The 22,169-nt window shown below is 42.1% G+C and overlaps 1 protein-coding gene across 1 annotated transcript; it reads left to right on the top strand.

The window, feature by feature from the left end:
- The first annotated feature begins 328 nt into the window (after positions 1 to 328).
- On the top strand, positions 329 to 21,959 carry LOC144806016 (uncharacterized). The gene is made up of 3 exons (XM_078672473.1): positions 329 to 1,867; positions 1,948 to 2,063; positions 21,794 to 21,959. Exons 1-3 carry the CDS (start codon positions 329 to 331, stop codon positions 21,957 to 21,959), a joined length of 1,821 nt encoding a protein of 606 aa, XP_078528599.1.
- The last annotated feature ends 210 nt before the right edge of the window (positions 21,960 to 22,169 follow it).

Raw genomic sequence — 22,169 nt, 5'->3', positions numbered from 1 at the left:
CATTTCAACAGGTGTTACAGGGCTGCTTCAGACATATTTTGCTCAATTCAAGTGTTAAGAAGATTACACACAATTTATTTTAGAGATAAATGCTGAACATTATCTAAACAAGCCCAACTCTAAAATCAGGTTCACTCGTACCGTGGAATATAAGCAAGAGAAAACTAAATGTAACTCTAGGAATACACCTTATAAAAACACGGGCTGGGAGAACGAATTCAGTGTTAAAACCCGCCTCAATCAAAGCAAAATAACCCAAGTTGCAGAAAAAAGTTACCTGTGCCAAAAAAGATTCAGCCATAAATCTCATCTCACTGAATTTGAGAGAATGCACACTGGAAAAAACCTCTCTCAGTGCTCAGTGTGCCAAAAAAGTTTCAGCCAGAAATCTTATCTCACTAAGCATATGAGAATCCACAATGGGGAAAAACCTTATCAGTGCTCTGAATGCCAGAAAAGGTTTAGTATCAAACCGAGTCTATATCGACATGCATTAACCCACTCTGGGGAAAAACCTTACCAGTGCTCTGAATGCCAGAAATATTTCAGTGACAAAAGAGGACTTACTATACATACAAGGACCCACACTGGGGAAAAACCTTATCAGTGCACGGATTGCCGGAAATGTTACATTGACAAAAACAGTCTCACTCGGCATAGAAGAACCCACACTGGAGAGAAACCTTATCAGTGCTCGGATTGTCAGAAATGTTTCACTGGCAAAAGCAGTCTCACTTATCATATAAGAACCCATACTGGGGAAAAACCTTATCAGTGCTCAGAATGCCAGAAATGTTTCAGTGACAAAAGAGCACTTAATATACATACAAGGACCCACACTGGGGAAAACCCTTATCAGTGCACGGATTGCCGGAAATGTTACATTGACAAAAACAGTCTCACTCGGCATAGAAGAACCCACACTGGAGAAAAACCTTATCAGTGCTCGGAATGCCAGAAATGTTTCATTGACAAAAGCAGTCTCACTTATCATATAAGAACCCAGACTGGGGAAAAACCTTATCAGTGCTCTGAATGCCCAAAATATTTCAATGTTAAATCACTTCTAACTGCACATATGCGATTCCACACTGGGGAAAAACCTTACCAGTGCTCTGAATGCCAGAAATGTTTCTGTGTCAAAAGCAACCTCACTAAACATACAAGGACCCACACTGGGGAAAAACCTTATCAGTGCATTGAATGCGAAAAATGTTTCAGTGAAAAATTGAATCTGACTCAGCATATAAGAACCCACACTGGGGAAAAACCTTATCAGTGCTCTGAATGCCACAAATGTTTCAGTGAAAAAATCAATCTCACTCACCATATAAGAACCCACACTGGGGAAAAACCTTATCAGTGCTCTGAATGCCAAAAATGTTTCAGTGAAAAAAACAGTCTCACTCAGCACATAAGATTCCACACTGGGGAAAAACCTTATCAGTGCTCTGAATGCCAGAAATGTTTCCGTGAAAAAAGCAGTCTCACTCAACATATAAGAATCCACACTGGGGAAAAACCTTATCAGTGCTCTGAATGCCAGAAATGTTTCAGTGAAAAAAGCAGTCTCACTCAGCATATAAGAACCCACACTGGGGAAAAACCTTATCAGTGCTCTGAATGCCAGAAATGTTTTAGTGAAAGAAGTACTCTCGCTAAGCATATAAGAATCCACACTGGGGAAAAACCTTATCAGTGCTCCGAATGCCAGAAATGTTTCAGTGAAAGAAGGACTCTCACTCAGCATATAAGAATCCACACTGGGGAAAAACCTTATCAGTGCTCCGAATGCCAAAAATGTTTCAGCCATGAATCTCATCTCACTGAACATGTGAGAATCCACACTGGAGAAAAGAATTTATCAGTGCTCTAATTGTCAGAAAAGATTCAGAGGTAGAGATGGTTACAAGCGCCATAAGAAAACACGCCATCAAAATAATTCAGTACTCCGAATGCCAGAAAAGCATCAATTTCAAACGCAATCTCACTCTACATGAGCAGACGCACACAGGGGAAAAACATTACGAACGCTGTGAATGCCCGAAATTCCTATTTGATAGGCACAGCCTCACTAACCCTAAGCAACTCCATACTGATGAAAAACCTTATGAGTGCTCTGAATGCCAGAAAAGCTGCAGAGAAAAACGCTATCTCACCATGAGAAGCTCCACACTGGAGAAAATCCTTATGCCTTAAAAGTTGAATCTGAAAGACAGTGTTACACGTCATGAGAGATCCCACTCTGGGGAAAAACCTTATGAGTGCTCGAAATGCAAGCAAAGTTTTGGTTACAAATTACTTCTCACTTGACATGAGCGAACTCACACGGGGGAAAACATCCTTATGTGTGTTCTGAATGTCAGATAAGGTTTAGCCCTTGAACACAATGTCATTTCACATGAGAGAATACACACTGGACTAAAGCCAAATACAGGACGGGAAAGCCATAAACGTTATACTCAGAAAGGAGATCTCACTAAACATGAGAAATGCATCCACACCAGGTGAAAAGTAAGGCGTATCTTGAGTTGCAGAAAAGCTTTTAACAACCTGACTTTACATGAGAGAGCACATATTGTAGTTGCAATAGGATTCATCAAGAAAATCTTGCAGGATAACTTAGGCTGCCCTCATGCAACCTCCAAAGACATTTCAGGCCTTGAAATATTTTTAATTGCAACAGAATCCACAATTTGAGTATCTGAAAGTTACAAAACTCTCAAGGTCTTTACTTTACACAGAGAAGTGTTAGTGCTTGCAAAAATCAACTAATTGCCAAAAAATCACAATAATAATGTCTTAAATGTTACTCCACCCAAAAGGTTTCTACTCACCCTTGTTTCTTAACATATGACTGATATCTATTTTTTCATGATAATATTAGGCCTATGTAGAGTACCTCAGTGAGGAACTCCGCAAAGTGACAAAAAAACTCTGGCAGAGTTCCGCAAGCAGTGGAGTGCGTAAGGGTCATGCCGTTTGTGGTGATTTCATCCCATGTCGGAGGATCATTTGGCCCTTCTCTTCCAGGAAGTTATGGATCTCTTCGCCAAGGGAGCTATCAAACGCGCCTCTGTGCCAGATGTAGGTTGGGTTGCTACTCCCACTTCTTCTTGGTACCCAAGAAGGACAAAGGCCTGCATCCTATCTTAGTCCTCAGGGACATCAACCGCTTCCTCCGAAAGGAGAAGTTCAAGATGTTAACCTTGGCTCAGGTCTGGTCTGCCTTCGACCCTCGAGATTTGATGGTAGCGTTGGACTTGCAGGACACATCCCCGTCTTGCCTGCCCACCGGCATTACCTACGGTTCGCGGTAGGCCACACGCATTTTCAGTTTACCACGCTCCCCTTTGGCCTTACCAGCCCCACCCCTCCCCTCCCCCCCCCCCGGGTGTTCACGAAAGTGATGGCGGTGGTCGCAGCTCATCTGCGCAGATCAGGGGTTCCAGTCTTCCCTTATCTCGACAACTGGCTGTTGAAGGCGAGCTCGCCCAGGCTGTCGTCTCCCACCTCCAGACTACGACGGACTTCCTGCATTTGCTGGGGTTCACAGTTAACGTGCTGAAGTCGCACCTGATTCCCTCCCATAAGCTCCTTTTCATCGGAGTGGTTCTGGACACTGCACCGTTTTGGGTCTATCCTCCTTAGCAGCAAGTCCAGGATATTCGGGCTATGATACCGATGTTTCAGCCTCCATCCCGGTGTTCGGTGAGAATGACCCTGAGGCTGCTGGGCCTCATGGCCTCCTGCATCCTGCTGGTGCATCATGCCAGATGGCATATACGTGCTCTGCAGTGGGACCTGAAGTTCCAGTGGGCGCAGCACCAGGGGAATCTTTCCAATGACGTTCAGATTTCGGAGGGGACTGCATTCAGTTGCAGTGGTGGTTCACGAACCAGGATTCGGTCAACAGCAGATCCCTCTACCTTCCCCAACCTGAGTTCACAGTAGTGACGGATGCGTCACTCCTGGGTTGGGGCAGCCATATGGGAATGGTGGAGATCAAACGGCTCTGGTCTCTGGCGGTGTCCAGACACCACATCAACCTTCTGGAGCCCAGGGCGATTCGTCTTGCACTGAAGGCATTCCTTCTTTCTGTCAAAGGAAGAGTGGTGCAGGTGTTCACGGACAACACCACCGCCATGTGGTACTGCAACAAACAGGGTAGGGTTGGGTCATGGACCCTATGTCAAGAGGTTCTTCTCCTTGGACATGGCTGGAACATCATGGCATACCTCTGGTGGTTCAACACCTAGCAGGTTCCCTAAACGCCAGGGCGGACAAACTCCGCCGCCGGTGCATGATGGATCACGAATGGCGTCTTCACTTGAAGGTGGTGCAAGGTCTCTTTTAACAGTGGGGAGAGCCGTGGTTAAATCTATTCGCCACCGAAGAGAACGCAGCAGTTCTGCGTGTTGGAGTTTTCAAGGCGGCTCGCTCGGCAACGCTTTTCGTCAGGAGTGGAGTTGTGGCCTCCTGTACGCCTTTCTCCCTATACCACTTCTTCCAAAATTGCTGAAGAAGATCAAATGCGACCGGTCCCAAGTCATTCTTGTGGCTCCGGACTGGGCACGAAGAGTCTGGTACCACGAGCTCTTGAGCATGGCCATCGATCCTATTGTTAACAGATTTCTGAAGTGCATTACTCATCTCTTTCCTCCTCTCCTTTCGTAATGCCCCAGTGGGACTTGAATCTTGTCCTCACTTATCTTATGTGTGCTTCCTTTGAGCCCCTACATAATTGTCCTCTTCGCCTCCTTTGAAGACTGCTTTTTTGCTTGCCATCACCTCTGCTCGCAGGGTGAGTGAGCTTCAAGCTTATCTTCCAGACCTCCCTTAGTTGCTGTCCATCCAGACAGAGTAGTCCTCCGTACTAAGCCCTCTTTTCTGCCCAAAGTGATTACCTCTTTCCACATAGGTCAGACCATCACATTGCCCACCTTCTTCCCGCCTCTGCACACTTCTAAAGAGGAGGGTAGATTCCACTGTCTGGACCCAAAATGTTTGCTGTCTTTCTACCTTGACCGCACTAAAGACTTCCGGGTGGACGATCAACTCTTTGCAGATTATGTGGGCACCAAGAAAGGTTGGGCAATGCACAAAGGTACCATCTCTCGATGGGTCGTCCTATACATTAAGATCTGTTATTCTTTGGCTAAAAAGGAACCTCCAGTAGGACTCTGCACCCACTCTACCAGGGCGACGGCAGCCACTACTGCTTTGGGACGTGGAGTTCCGCTGGTTGACATCTGTCACACAGCCATGTGGGCATCCCTGCACACGTTAACTAAGCATTACTGCCTGGACAGCCAAGTCAGGAGAACTGGCTTTTTCGGCAACAGGACTTCCTGGTGTGAACTTAGTTCGCAGACCCACCTCCTGGTTTGGTATTGCTGGGGTATCTATTCTAAGGTAAGGAATCTATAACTAATAGTCTATTTCAGATGAACAAGTTACTTACCTTCGGTACCAATGTTTCTGTAAGAGACATATATTAGTTATAGATTCCCACCCTCCCCACCTATCCTCCCCATTCTGCACACTGACTTCTAGGGATAGGGACTCCCTTACAGGGCCCTAGTTTTGTGCACCAGGGGTCAGTGTCTTGCATGGCTCTGCGCTTCTGGCATGGAACATCGTATCAGAACTGACATTAGTGTGCAGGAACGGAGTCTAAATAGACACCACTGCGTCATCCAGGCGACCACGACGCCTATGACAGATGCTGAGTTGACCAATGCCACCTACCGACACATAGGGGTACTGCTAAGTAAAAATTTCTTCGGATCCAGTCTGACGCCTCGGGGTAATTCTAAGCTAAGGAATCTATAACTAATATATGTCTTACAGATACATCATTACCGAAGGTAAGTAACTTGTTCGTTTTGTGCTTACCAGGGATGGTGCATCAATTGAGAAAGAAGGCAGATAATGAACAACATTAATATAGAAAGAAAACTGGGTGGGCGTCTGTGCACAACCCTGGTGAACACCTTAATTGATATTTAATTGTTCAATCACCTGGCCCTGGGTTCTCCAGCAAAGCTGGGCATAATTACCCTCATGTAGACTGATCAATAGGTTCAAGAGCCTCCTGGGATGGCCCATATCACCCCAGACCTTCCATAGCCTGCATCGTGGAACCAGGTCAAAATCAGATTTAAAGTCGATGAAGGCAAAATACAAGTTTCCCTGCCGACCACAACGATCTTCCAATAGAGTAAAAGGAAGCGGAAACCTGATGAATCTTCTTTCTAAAGCCTGTCTGAAAGGGGGATACAATGGCTTTAGCTGCAGTCCATTCCTCAATCTTGCTCAAGACCAATTGGGCAGAAATGCTCTTCGCACAATTGATCAAGCTGATCAGCCAGTAGTTGGCTGGATGGAATCTATCCCCCTTCTTATATATCGGGACGACGTCCGCTCCCTTCCAAGAGTCAGGAACTGGGGCACCACTGATAATGGCATTAGTTAAGAAAAGGTTATACCAAGACAATTTATCTCTTTCTAGCAGAAGGATATAAGCTGGAATGCTGTCTAATACTGGAGCTTTACCTCTGGTTATTGCATTCAGAGCTGAGGATGTTGGCCAGGTCAAGAAAAGGCCCAGGTACAGCTATGGAGTTGTCTGTTTACACAGTCCCCAGCATAGTGTCTGGCTCATTAAAAGGAGTGACTGAATAAAGATTGGAGAAATGATCAAACCAGGTCTGGGGAGAAATGTTATTTTGCAGAGGTGAAGCAGAGACCTCTCTCCCCTCAACTTTACAAGTGCCCATAACCTGGTGGAGTTATGGTCTCTCTGTTTGTTATATCTGTAATTTTTTCTGCACCGAGGCAGCGTGTTCCCTGTATACAGGAATGGGTCCCTGAACCTACCTTTTTGTTTAACTTGAATCTTTTGTGCATTGAGCGCGTCTTTTCTTTTTTTTTTGTTATGAAAAAGTAAAGAATGCTGCATTCATGTTAAAGATATGGAAGTGTCAAAGCACACTCTCTCATGTCGTAGGAAAGTGCACATGTGGCAGGTGTTGTGTCTTGAAAACAAAGCACGCTGCACTCATGCTGAGGTCAACTATTTTAAGCCCATTTACTCCACTGCATCGCAGCTTTGTTATTGCAGTGCACATCAAACACATCCACAGTTTTCAACTTGAAGAATGCTGCATCTATGTTTAAACTAGGCAGTGTTATCATGTGCCTTACCGCTACATATTTTAATGGGGCAGTTGCTTCTGAAATCTAAGCACGCAGTACTTGTGTGTTAGGCTAACTAGCTCTAAGAGTCTTTTTTTCCCCATAACACCACATGTTTCCTTTGGAAGTTACTGCACTAGGTTCTGCCTTTGTTCACCCTGTGCTGCCGCAACACAAGCCTGTTATGAGGCACGAGCCATCAAAAACATTGATGCACAAACTTCAAGGCAGACACACGACTGCCTCCACGGTCTTGGCGTGTCTCCCCCGTCTACACCAGTACGCTGCCCACTTGTCTCGATAAACCTTAGTGACATTTGAATACATGCTCAGAGAACGTATTAAGGACTTCACAGCCATACGTAAATACCTCAGTCACTATTGCAGACACCGCCTATGAGTATATGGACAGTTTTTAATCTACATGGGCACACTTTTACTTTGCACTTGTTCTGAAATGCCTAGAACTGTTACAGCCTTCCAGAAGACTTATTTTCTTACCATGCTCACCTTCCTCTAATTCTTTATTAAGGCGGAGAGTCACCCTGAGCCGCAAGCCACTGGAGTTGAGGCACATTTCCCAACGTCAGATGATTAACCCTTCTACAGTATATTGTTATTGTAGTGAATCTTGTTGTCTATAAATTATTTTATTTCCCACCTATACTAAGAATAACAGACATTGACTATACAGTATATGGTTGTGTCCAGTTTGGACGGGTTTGTATGTCCTGGACTGAATAGCTTTGAAATGTAACGCTAGCACAGTTGTTCAAATGTCTGACCTAGATTTTTTCAAACCATTCTTATATGTCCTATGTATGTATTCTTTTAGGTACCACCAGTGAATTCACCACTCTATGTAGATTAATATGATCACTAGATGGTTTTGTATATCAAAACCCTTCTTTATACTTATATTGGTTCGTACACCATTTTTAGGTCTCGCCTGAGCCAGGCCGCATGCGTTGCTCTGCGAGGCTTTTAGTAAGGGCTTTAAACTCTGAACACACTCTTGCGCCTGTGCTTATTTATCCTTGCTGTCTCTGTTTATCACCTTCCCCCTTTCTGCCTTTCCCTCTCTTGCTTTGGACCTTTTCAATGTTTAACAAAAAGCTGTAAAACCTGCTGACCGATCTTTGTTCTTTTAATAAAGCGTTTTTTTATCGCCCTGTGCCTGGAAGCTGATGAAGATTGGAGTATGACAAACCCCTGAAAAATGGACCTCGTCTGCCGGTTTCTAAGCATTAACCAAGGAGAAATGTATTGCATGATAGCTTGGAGAGATGAACTGACCATTCTGAGATCCCATGGCAGCTCTGTGGAGACTCAAATTCACTAGCTCCTTCTTGCAAGGAGTTATGGGAACCAAATCATGCACGCCATGCCCTCTGACCTTTTGTAGGCGACATAGTTAATTTTAAATCCCCCCCTTGCACACAAAAATTCAGAATTCCTAAGAATCCATTCTTTTGAGGTCTGGAGCGTGGGGTCTGTCTTCTATATCTATGCGTTTTAATACAAAATAATGAAAGCGCCTAGATTTTTGCACCATATATGTCAAGGTAGTTAACGAGAACGCTGCGTTCCCCATTGCATCTGTTCCCTGCGGCACGTGCATCATTCCAGAAATCCGACCCAGAGCTGGAGGCTCCCGGTGCATTCCTGTGCTTTGGTAGCCTGGTTCATCGAATTGTTGCCTTCTGAAACATTTAACCCCGGTTTGTCCAAAATGCCTTCAGTATTGATATAGTGCCTATTTATTCCTTTACATTTACTTTCCAGTTTGGCCAGTAACATTTTCTTTTTGGGAGGAGGTATGTTTTTGATAATTCAAATGTAACTCCTGTAGAGGCACACATTTCCACAGAGGATATCGCATTCACAGTGTATCCTTCCTGCCACATGGGAGATGGATGTGGGCCGGAACGTTTCTCTAAATCATCCAATTTTATTTTGTATATTTAGAAAGCTTTTTTCCTATCCTTGTGCTTGCGAACATGAATTGTATTAAAAATACAAGCCTTGACTGAGCCAATAGACTCTTCGCTAGATATTGTTTGCTGTGTTTTTCTCTGCCAGGCCCATAACATATAGACTGTTCACAGACTTTCTGTAGTATGCTTCATTCTGGGCAGATCAACTCTAAGCCCCACTCTACTTCTATCCTCGTGTTAGTGCAGCCCGATGTAAATAGTAATTGTAATGTATTTGCATTTATATAATGCTTACTGCCCCTGACGAACATTGAGGCGCTTTTTCGGCGAGTAGTACGCTACTCCAGAATCCAAAAATGGTTAGTGATGAATTAGTATAGGGAAATATAAAATTAATTTGAGAGCTGGACATGTTGGTCTGTTAGTTCGGTTGAAAAAGATGGTGGAGGGATAGAAGAGGGAAGGGTTTGCATTTATATAGCGCTTGCTACCCCTGATGAAGTGTTGAAGCGCTTTTCGGCAAGTAGCATGCTACTCCATAACCCAAAAAGATGAATAGATAGATCAATTTTGGTGGGTAGGTTGTTTTATTGTATACACACAACTGTACAAAAATTAATAAAATTCCATTGTAAAGTTGTATCCAAGAGGCAAGTATAGTCTCTGATAATAATGTATACAATACTGATAAGTTTTAAGTTGGCTTGCCATCAAGACTGATTCACCGTAATGTTAATGCAAAGTTATCTGTGCTGGAGTATCTTAGACTCTTGTTGAATTGTAACATCCACCTTGTAGGTACTGCTATTTGTATCAGGTCCACGTTGTAGGCAGACACAAATGCCTAAATTGTGCACTATTTATATTAAGCATAATGTAGGTGAACAGATGACAGTAACCACTGTACAAGCTGTATTAGGTGCTTAGAAGTAGAGTGACATAGAGGGCAATAAACACTCCACTAAATCTTTTTTTATTATTAACAGTCCTCATAAGACCATACAATTCAATACCATGTACAAATAGCCCATTGGGGAACAGTTCAGGCATCATCTGGGGATTACACATCCGAGAAACACAAGTGTCTTTCATGAATACAAATTGACTACTCCTCCAATGACTGCACTGTATTATTGACACGGGCGAAAAGGCAAACAAGCAGTCAGGAGACGCGCACTGATTGTATACCCCCCACCTGACAGGATGGTGACAGACCCCAACCACCTGCAGGGGAAACGTGCCACCTCATTTAATAGCTGCCGGACGCTTTACTATGTAATCAGACTGGTGGTTTACAACTGCGCCTACGTTGGGGCACCACATGTTTTTTCCAGCATAATCTGGTGTGCTCCCCCCTGTGTGGGATGATAGCACCCTCTGAAAACTGCACCGTTGTGTAGACTGCGACAGTGCACCTTCCATGTAATTCTGAACTGGGCCTTTATATATGGTACTATTTTGTGTGCCTATTTAATTCAGGTATTCAAAGAGTGTGGTACTACTTGTACACTAGGGTAGGACAAGGAAGATTGAATTTCTATGGTGGCAGAAATGTTTTTGTCAAAGTGCTTTATGCCCTAAATACTCTCCCGTACACTGAACATAATGAGATTACGTAGAATACACCTCTGCGTGCCTAATGCTGCCATTTGTATTTCAAGACCAGTGATTAATGTGGCTTTATCAAGTTCAAAGCCATTGGGCATTTCCGACCTGTCTGATACTTGCATATGGAAAAGATGGGTCATTTGAACCTAAAGATAGATAAACATATTCATAGGTCACGATTTATGTCTGCATCTAATATAAAACTGTAAATTAGGGGAGGTGATAAGTGAGAAGTTAAAGGCAGCCTCTAATCGAGCTGCATTTGTACATAGGCCTTCCTATATTATGACATCTATTCCTGCTTAAGTCTTTAATTGTAATGAATACTTTAATACCCAGGCATGAAGTCATCGTCGAGCTGTTTAGATAATCCACCTGTCTCGCCACCTCTTTCCCACTGCATCTTTAACCAGTGGTCTAGCCAGTGTGCCCTGGGCCTCAAGGCAAGAAAGGAAATGTGACCTCTGCCGTTTATTTGGACTGTGGAAAACAGCAATAATCATTGTTCTGTGGGCCCCTCAGGCCTCTGTTTGAACTGTGACAAACAGCAGTTATCAGGGTTCAGTGGGCCTTTAAGGCATCTGGGACCTGGTGCCACTGCACCTGCTGTACCAATGGGAAGCTAAGCCCCTGCCCTTAACAGCTTCTATTCTAGCCCCACTGGAGAACCGAAACAGCCAAGTACTGATCTGGCCATTTCTGCAGTCATGCAGCCGCCTCTTCCACTGAAGGGATTTAAGTCGCATGAAAGTAGCATGCGGGAAACAACCATTTTCTGAGGTAAAGTCAACCAACACCTCTTCTGTTCCAACCTGAATCCATTTAAAACCAGGGACGAAAAAACGGTTCATCGTCATCCCTTGCTTATCAGAAGGGTAAAACAGATTCATCTAACATTACAGTGTACCACATAACAAATTGTGATTCTGTTTACAAATTAAAACTAGCATGCATATAGAAAGGACAGCCTTTGGCCAAAATAGCCATTTTCCCTACCCACACTTTTAACACATCTTATACAAAAAATGCTAATTACATTGTCATCCGGAAATAGTCATTAGCGCCTACTCATAACCAAATGCCACTTAGAATTGTCTTTCACTTCAAGCTTTCAAAGGTATATTAATATAAATGCAGTATTGAATTTTTTGACGTTGTGTACTCTTACCAAATTTTAAAGCATCAACTTTATATGACACACCATACAAAAAAGGAGTTGTTTATATATACTAAACCTCCAGAAACGTTTGATTAACCAGTTATAAAGTCACGTTTAGCTTAGTTAGTTTATAGTCTTCTTTTTTTAATAGTAATTATTTCACATTGTTACTGAATATGCATGGCTAAACACTTATAAGGTCCCAAAGGCGAGACCTATTGGCTATGACAATGCTTGTTATTGATTGAGTACATTGAGCGGCAAAACTTTTTGATTAAGTCCTGAAGAATGCCGCAAACACCTATTTGGAGGGTTAATAGGCCGAAACATGTTGACCTCTTATTGACTCTTAACAGTGCATATATATTTCTCCCACAGTGTCCTATTTTTAATCCTGGCCCAGGGGTGTACAAATAATGGAAACCACATACCCTTTAGCACGTTTTAACTTTCACTCTGCTGCCCCCACTACCCTGAGCTCATTATTGTGGTATTTAGTATACCTTTCTCTATAACAAAATATGCCTGAACTCCTCCCTCTCAGTTAGGGGGTTGTTTCATGGTGCAAGGAGATTCGCAATAAGGAAGCATGCCAACTATGGTGGGAGAGGGAAATCGTCCTTTTAAAGGGATATTTCATCTTAGCTAGGTCTTCATTTGCAACAGTAATCCTCAGAGACCCAAGGGTTTCTTGATTGTGGTAGAAATGCATTTTTACCCCTTCATTGTACGTTCAAGCACAGACCATTGCATGAAATGTGATCTATGTAGGGAAAATACTCTGTGCACTGACAAAATGTGTTAAAATAACAGAAAGTTGATCATCGCAAATATAACTAGAATGTTAATTCTAGCATATTTTTGATACCACATTAAGAAATTTGGGGATCTTTATCTGATGTCTTTATCAGTAAGTTATCTGAAATTATTGAACATAAACTTTTCCAAGTATTATTTCGAAAGATTAAGGAATTGGTCTTTTCTAAACTAACCCCAGTGTGTATGACTACAATATTCACCTCTCTCAAATCAATATTGTGCTTGTTTTAGTTAAAACGCTAAATGATCTAGGAGAAACCAGGAACTGGCGTCAGTATTTTTCTTAGGAAGCTTCAAGTTAGAGAGTGGAAACACTTTTTAGAATGCCCCAAAATTGGGATAAAGATATTTCAATATGTTTGACAAAAAGAATAGGTACATTTCATGACAATATTGAAATTCTGAACTAACAGGAACAAATATTTACACAACATTACAAAAATATTAGGTACGAAATTTCAACAATATAGGAAATACTGAGGTTCATGTACTAATAATCCATTTGGTGAAAAGTGGTTGCTTGTAGAGTCAACACACTACTTTGTCTGTGATAGCTTTTAAATAAAGGAATTTTTAATACACCCTATTTTACTTTCACATTCACAAATGTCCCCTTGGCTTACTACCTCCTGTTACTGTTTTTCAGCCCACACATGGTTTCAAAGCTCAATACATACCTTAACAATGTATTAAATATTCAGAAGGGAAACTATTAACATTCCCCTGCCAAATTCTGAATTGTTAAATGGGCTTAGTACGTTTCAAAAAGGGGTTTAGCATTTGCAAACTCTGTGAATTACTGAACCAGTAGATTTTTTTAACAATAAAACATGAGGCAATTTTTCTCAATTCCCTCCAAATTAAGTTTGCTAATATTGTTAGTTGAATGATAACCGGTGCATGTACCTATTTAGTGTTAGTGTTGCTTCAGATCAAATAAAAACCATCGCACATAACTCTTTCACAATACTTAAAGACAGAATTTCTGACATCCAGCGTTAATGTTTTGTTAAATATATTTGCAAATGTTGTCACTTAAACAGGAAAGCAGCTAAAGCAGTCTCTGGACATAAAATAGGATGTAATCATAATCTTTAGATACATTTTCTGAGTTTCAGGAACAATGTGTGTCTTCTGGGTTTACTCTAAACCACTATAATAAACATATTCAATGCTTTTAGATTTGATCTGTTTGTACTGGTTTCTATTGCAGACAATAATCTAGATTTAGACCGAGGATCAATTCCACCCATGGCTTTTAAAATCTATTTATCAATGATCTCTATTAGTGTTATCGCAACTAAAACTGTAATAGAACTGATCTGAGAGATGGACCTTCAAGTATTATGCTAAGTCAATTTATTGAACAAACTCTGGAGTTAAAACCTGAATAGATTAGATCCACAGGCATTGCCTGACCACTGTATTTTACATCAATAGATTACTTATCAGCCCATTTTCTCTAAGTACAATTCAGTCATCTTCTATTTTTTGCGGAGCTCGTGCAGGGTCTGTTTAAACTTTTAAAATATGACATTTAAATGTCCAAAAGTTCAGGAATTCTGATTTCAAGCCTGGTCAAACCTTAATGAATGCTATACCTAAAGATGCCCTTCTGTTCCTACATTTTATTCTGCACCATGATTCAGAAATGGCATGTTTTTGCTTTCAGAGGTAAAATTCAAAACATAATTATTGTTGTTGCCATCCGAAAAATTATCACTAATTGGGAAGATAACAACAAGTGGTCCTGTGATGCTTGCTGGAATGGGTAGTGTTTAATTAGAAGGTCGGTTGAATTAAAGTTTAGGTGACAATTTTACAAAAGTGTGTGGATTTTGTATATATTTAAAATTGCTGATCTCCAAAAAGGCTTACATCAATAAATTGAATTGAAATTCAAGTTTATCATTTGAATCCTATTGTTGGAAAAGATGTGATTTTGAACCCCATGAGGCGGTTCCTTTCCAGAAAGCATTCAGGTTGTAATCATGAGTCAAATAATGCTGAGGAGGTTAAAATATTCAAATTGAATTCTAATTACCCATGAAATGTTCATTGTTCAATATATTTCTTAGTATTTTAATGTGCGGACTTTATTGCTTATGGAAAATAATTAGTATTTGTTTTTCTATATGTAGGAAGCATTACATTAATGACATCACTGTATCCCAACTTCTTTCCTTTCCTGTTCTTTATGAACGTTTCTATTGTTGAACTTTAAAGATTGCCCGAAATTAAGAATTGTGCTCTACATAACTTTGCTGTGTTACAGTATGTTCATTTTTATGTACAACTTTTTTCTCTTATGTGTATAGAAACTGATGTTTTGTTTTGCTTTAATAATCAGCTTATGTTTATTAGGTTTTATTATTCAATAAAATGTTTCAAACACAACAAATGGAAGTTGATATGTATTTACAGCTGCAGCATTTTTATTGTATGGGCACTTACAAAGGGGCCAAAAATATGGTCTGCGGGATTACGGAGGACCGCTTTGGCATCAGCAGGGAGAGGTTTGGGCAGGTGATTGGGGGTACATGTAAAGTTGGAGGTAGGGGAAACAAAGCATGTACATTGTGTGAACTGTGACTCCTGGAGTTATTGTGAGGGATACCATGCTACCCTGTAAATGAATCCCCTAGTGATTATTATCAACAAACTTTATTCGGTTTTATAAAAGAAAACCATAAAAGTCATACATAAAATGATAAAACATTTTCCAAGTTACAGATTGAAAAAATATAATATGTCCAAGTTAGTCAGAACACAAGATACAAATTCATGAATTACAGTACAGAAGTGTATCGCAGCTTGACCTGAGTCTAACAGCGACCCGTAAAAAGTTAAGCGTATGCAAAACAGTGTCATTAGAGCAGTTTTTAAAAGATAAGAGCTGGTCTCACCCTCCTAAAACCCACTTTTTTGAGAATGGGAATAATAAATAACTTTCTAAGGACAGCATAAAAACTACAAAACCTTAAAAAGTGCATCATGTCCTGAGGAGACTCTCCGTTGCAGCCACAGGGCATGAGGCACAGGCCTCTATGAGATCCACGAGGGTGTGCCAAGAGGTAATGGAAGAGGTTGAGCCGAAACAGGGTCAATAGAAAACGATCATGGATGCTTTTAAGCCCTAGAAGATAAGGTTCGCTGGTTGGTCCGGTTTTTAACACGATGTACATACGCACACTAGGCTTACACAGCTCATTTCCCTCTCTTTCACAGCAGCTCATTCTTAAAAAAACACTCTTTGACCAGAGAAAGGTCCCTCTTACATATGCACTCAGGTTTAGCAAATATTTTCTACCTACCCTGGAGAGACCAACTCTGATATACTGGAGCCATCGGATGCTTGAGACATGGTCAAGTGAAAGTCATTCCTGTAGGACATCTTTGCAAGTGTATTTTCTTAACACCTTGGCTGCGGGGCATATTCCCCTGCTGTGCTGGGGGAGTGGAGGGGCGCGCACAGTGCCCCGGTGCTCATGACGAGCTCAGCTCGTCATAAGCCACGGTTCTTGTGTACGAGATGAGCTTGTCACGGCCATGCCCGTTTCAATAGAACGCTCAGCACGGGAATAATCCCAGCGTGTGAGCATTCTAACGGCCGGGACGAGCTCAGCTCGTCATGAGCACACTGAAACCGTGGCTCATGACGAGCTGAGCTTGTCATGAGCATGGGAGGGGTTAATAAGCCCAAATATTAAGCCACAAAGACAGGGGAAGGAAAGCCAGTACATCTGAGAGGAAAGAAATCCCCAACTCTTTGTGCACAACATAAAATGGGTTGCTTTGTGGGACAGAAAGGGCACGTCGCAGGAAAGAGTTTTCAGCACTTTGCACTGCCCCTACCCCAATGTGACCGCATATCTCACTCCCATAACTAACCTTTGAGATATATTTGGCTTCATATATCTTCAAAAGAGCCCCTATTGGCTTCCCTTCCACTCTGCTGGCAAAGTTAAGAACAGCTGCAAAAGCTTTCACTATATCCCCTTTCTTGCAAGTCAGTAAAGGGCACCAACTCAAGGGATCGTTACACAACTCCTAAATAGGAGAAAACATTGGTCTTGGGTATTGACGAAAGGTGAACTGCTTAGCTTTACGAGGTCCCACCTGCAAAAATGAACGCATTGGAATGATTAAACGAAAGATTCAAGTTCTTCATAAAAAGGGAAGAAGAATTAAGAAGAAGTTGTAGGCCCCTAGTTGTCCTCGCCCAAGGACTGCGTCGTCCGCGTAAAGGAGGACTGGCAGGCTACGCTTGCCTACCTGGGGACAATCAGCATTTGTGCTTTGCAACATCTACATGAAGTCATTACCGGTACTGATCATTCAATTTCACCTCACGTGCTATAACTATTCCGACGACACACAAATACTCCAACTGGAACACCCCAAAGACATTGGAAAATCCCCAATTTTCAGTTGTCTCAGAGCTGTGGATCAGTGGATGACTTGGAGCCATCTCAAATTGAATGCTTCCAAAATGGAAATACGCAAATGTGGCGATTGGAAACATTATGACCCGCTTGCCACCTGGCCTGATGAACTGGGATCACCGCCTAAAGTATCGAAGGAAGTTAGAAACCTCGGAATGACCATGGACTCCAAGCTATCAAAGAATGCCCAAGTGGATAAACTAGCAAGATCAAGCTTTGTCACTATAACAACACTGCAACACATTTTCCCTCATTTGGGATTTCCACACAAGGTCCAAGCTACGATCTCCCTTGTTCTGTCCAAACTCGATTACTCCAATAGCCTCTACCACGGATCACATTTAACGACCATGAAAGACTACAACGGATTCAGAACTCGGCTGCCAGACTACTCTTGCATATCAAACCGGGAGACCACATCTCACCTGCCTTGAAAGCCCAGCATTGGTAACCGGTTGCCAGAAGATCCACATTCAAGCTACTTTGTATCACCCACAAAGCACTACATTGAATGGGACAGCTCTTCATCAGAAATAAAATCACCAAACACATTCAACAAAGGAACCTCTGCTCTAAAGGGGCATCTTGCCTCAAAATCTTAAGATAGCAGAAAAAAACATGGGTGGCACATCCTTCTCTGTTCAAGCAGCCAAACTATGGAACTCTTTACCCCCCAACATAAGATCCACTGACAACCACCGTATCTTCAGAAAACTACTCAAGAATTGGCTCTTCCCCACAAAAGCACCATACACAAACAGGCATTTACAGCATATCTCACTGTAAATAAGCATTTATTTCACCATAGATATGTACCTATCTTTGTGTATTGCTTTGTATGAACATGTACAATAATTATGTTGTTAATAAAGAAATGTAAAAATGATCTTTGGTCTACATGTACTTGCTTTCATTGTGCATCTATGTACCTTCCATGTTCTTGGATCTGTGTGTTATTTACTTTTCTCCTGAAAAAGCATATCCAGTGTATTACGCTATTTCTCATCATGTACCTCTATCAATATCTTTAATCTGTATATACTTACCTCCATTATGCATCTATATACTGTCAATGTACTTATGGAGCTATACTTTTATCACTTTCTTCTAATTTAGTATTTCCAATGCACTACCCTATTTCTCAGCCTATACCTCTCTCAATATATCTTCTAGCCCAACTATCTGTCTCATCTCGACTACTATTTCCAATGTGCTACCCTATCTCTCACCCTATACGGCTATCAATATATCCTCTACATTCACTCTCTCGTTTATACCAAACCCCATACCACTACTATGATCCCCAATATAACCCTTTCTAGACTCTCTCCTACTCTACCCCTCCCTGCATCATCTGACATCTTTTACTATACCGATCCCCAAAGCAAACCTTTCTAAACTCTTCCCTCTGACTCTTCCCCTCCAAAACCCTTTTACTCATCCAAAATCCCCCTCCTACTGCTATGATCTAAAAAATAAATCCTTGACTATCCCACCACTATCCTTTTCAACCAAAATAACAGACTAACATGTTCACTTCTCAAATTCCATATTCCACTATACTAATTCACCACTAATCCTTTATGGGTTCCTGAGTAGCGTGCTACTTACCAATGAAGCGTTTCAACACCCCATCAGGGTTAGACACGCTATATAAATGCAAACCTTTTTTTCCTTTTCTACTCCTCCCCAACCCTTCTCAATCCAAATAACTGACTAACATAGCCACCACTCAAATTAATTTCCTGTTTCACCATACTAATTCAACACTAATCCTTATGGGTTCCGGAGTAGCATCCTACTCACCAAAAAAGCACTTCAAAACCCCATCAGGGGTAGCAAGCGCTATATAAATACAAACCTCTTTCCCTCTTCTATCCCGCTGCCTACCCTTCTCTATCCAAATAAATGACTGACATATCCACCACTCAAATTAATTTCATGTTTCACCATACTAATTCAATGCTAATCCTTATGGGTTCTAGAGTAGTGTGCTACTCGCCAAAAAAGCGCTTTAAAACCCCATTAGGGGTAGCAAGCGCTATATAAATACAAACCTCTTTCCCTCTTCTATCCCGCTACCTACCCTTCTCTATCCAAATAAATGACTGACATATCCACCACTCAAATTAATTTCATGTTTCACCATACTAATTCAATGCTAATCTTTATGGGTTCTAGAGTAGTGTGCTACTCGCCAAAAAAGCGCTTTAAAACCCCATTAGGGGTAGGAAGCGCTATATAAATACAAACCTCTTTCCCTCTTCTATCCCGCTGCCTACCCTTCTCTATCCAAATAAATGACTGACATATCCACCACTCAAATTAATTTCATGTTTCACCATACTAATTCAATGCTAATCGTTATGGGTTCCAGAGTAGTGTGCTACTCGCCAAAAAAGCGCTTTAAAACCCCATTAGGGGTAGCAAACGCTATATAAATTCAAACCTCTTTCCCTCTTCTATCCCCCCACCTACCCTCCTCTATCCAAATAACTGAATAATGTATGCACCACTCAAATTACTTCATATTTCACTATACTAATTTTCAACACTAATCCTTTATGGGTTCCAGAATAGCGTGCTAGTCGCCAGAAAAGCGCTTCAACACCCATCAGGGGTAACAGGCGCTAAATGAATGCAAACCTTTCTTCCCCTTCTATCCCTCCACTATCCTTCTCACTCCTGTTGCAGGGATTCTGCTCAAACACAGAACTGTGCACAGAGACCCAGGACCTCAGTGAATTGTGGTGTACCAAAAAACTCACCTCAGTACCTAGAACCCCTAACCGACTAGCATCAGTGTTTAGCTCTTCGTCCTACAGCAAAGTAACGAAAGATTAGACAACCCAGAACATGCGACTTAGGTTACTCTCAGGAATGGTGGGAATCAAGAACACTCTTTTGTTGTTACTCTCATACCAGTCCACAACATGGGTAAAAAAAAGACACAGTAAAGTTTAAAATGTTTATTTTAACAACGTGCTCTAAGATGCAGTATTTTTGCGAGCATAAGCAGGGATATGATTAAAAATAATACAAGCAGCATTGTTACAATTCCATAAAACACAAAAGGGGAAATCATATTATAATGATGGTGGGAACAGGTCCCATAGTCCCTTGTATGCCACACCCCCTAGTGAGGAACTATGTTTTATAAAATATAGAAGGTCTCTTAGGCTTGTGAGGGGACCCCATACCTCCAAGTGTTTCAAATCATGTATGCAGTGGTCACGTTTTTATTTTCACTCACCGTCCTTGCCGTGATTGCATGCCCCACTTCCCAGCAGCCTACCTCTTCCTTTCGGACTTTTTCAAGCAAACAAGGGACCTGCTGCCCCTGAACCCAGTACCCCTGCACTCAGACATACACACTGCTCAAAGAACCGCACACTCACACACGAAAGCATAGCATGTACCCCAAACAAACCACTTCTGCACAGACATAGCGCAATCCCCCCTGCTCCTGCTCCTTGCAAGGCACAGATGTAGGAAACAGTGCTTCTGCTCTTCTTTGGCACACGCAGCAGAGGGAAAAATAAGCCCAGGATCACACGTTTTTATTTTCACTCACCGACCTTGCCATGATTGCATGCCCTATTTCCCTGCAGCCTACCACTTCCTTTCGGACTTTTTCAGGCAGACAAGGGACCTGATTTTGATGGTTATCTCGAGTTTCTTTTTCTATAATAGCCAGAATGGTAAAATACTTGTCGGGAAGCAACCCTACCTGATGGATAGATGGTATTTATCACACCCGTTCAAATCTGATACCCAGGAGCCAAGCAGCTTTGACCTGCTGAAAGCTACACTGGAGGGGGTTGGGGCTTGGGGAGGGGTAGTTTGGTCTTTAAACCAACCGGTAATTACAGGGTTGTTGAAATGCGACCCACTTGTAAATGCACTCCTCGTGCGGCCTACACAGAGTTTTCAAATTTCGAAGAATTGGCTTACCGAGCGCCTGGAGAGCAGAGGCGGCTCCGTGGTCTCTGCGTCGGAAAGGGAACAAGGCCGCACGCTCAGCTTCTCCTTCCTCTGCGTACGTCGCTGTACTGTACTGTGTCACTGAATGCAAGCATTTGCCCTAATATGTGAGTGACGACACGTCATCGTCGCGCGACACACCCACACATGGGGGCGACACACACTTTGGAAAGCTCTGCCCTAACAGATCGTCTAAAAAAGAATAAAGAAGCAGAATTAAGGTTACGTCATCCCTCCTAAGCGGTGCTATTGAATTTCTATACCTTACAAAACATTCTCATCTCAGAACCCATCCTTCGCAGTCACGATTTTACAAAACCTTTTATTCCCAAAACAGAAGCTTTGGGAGTCAGCTTAGGTACAACACTGTCCCAAAAAGATGAAAGAGGAGAGGAAAACCCCATCCTATATATGGCTGCATGCTATTTCCCCAAGAAAAGAACAATGCTACAGTGGAAAAAGAAGCCTTAGCTATTAAATGGACTTTGATACTACTTGGAAGGACAGGAAATTGCCCTATATATATATATATATATATATATATATACATATATATATATATATACCATGCTCCTCTTGAATGGATGGCTCATAACAAGGGTAGAAACCCTTGCATACTAAGATGGTTCCTGGCCCTTCAGTCTTTTCATTTTAAAACGCAACACCGTAAGAGAAGGGGGAGAACAAGAGAAAGATGCCAGCATGGAGGAGAGAGAGAAGCGAGACCAGCAAAACAAGAAGAAATCAGAAAAGAAGCCTCGAGTCAGCGCCACACTGGAGGAGAAGAATCGGCAGGACCGCAGCTAGACAGAAGAGATCCACTATGTGTGGTTCGCCACCGAATGGTAGACATTGCCAGAGATACTGCTGCAGCCGCAGCAGCTCAGGAGAGCTCTGAGCAAGGTGGGGCGCATCATTGTGAGAGGAGGAGTACCTGCATGGAGGGGAAAGGAGAAAAACTGGAGGCCCATGCATGTGTCTTAGAAAGTGCCAATATACAAGTAGGGGGAGGATAAT

The sequence above is a fragment of the Lissotriton helveticus genome, assembly GCF_964261635.1.
Source record: "Lissotriton helveticus chromosome 1_1 unlocalized genomic scaffold, aLisHel1.1 SUPER_1_unloc_4, whole genome shotgun sequence".
Classification (NCBI taxonomy): domain Eukaryota; kingdom Metazoa; phylum Chordata; class Amphibia; order Caudata; family Salamandridae; genus Lissotriton; species Lissotriton helveticus.
This window is presented reverse-complemented; position numbering and strand designations above follow the sequence as displayed.

Bases quoted from the DNA above. Each gene is read 5' to 3' on its own strand.
- LOC144806016 (XM_078672473.1), top strand. From the start codon at position 329: ATGCACACTGGAAAAAACCTCTCTCAGTGCTCAGTGTGCCAAAAAAGT. The intron at 1,868-1,947 runs GTGCTCTAATTG...AAAATAATTCAG, and splicing joins CTGGAGAAAAGAATTTATCA to TACTCCGAATGCCAGAAAAG. The intron at 2,064-21,793 runs GCACAGCCTCAC...CTGGCCCTTCAG, and splicing joins CCGAAATTCCTATTTGATAG to TCTTTTCATTTTAAAACGCA.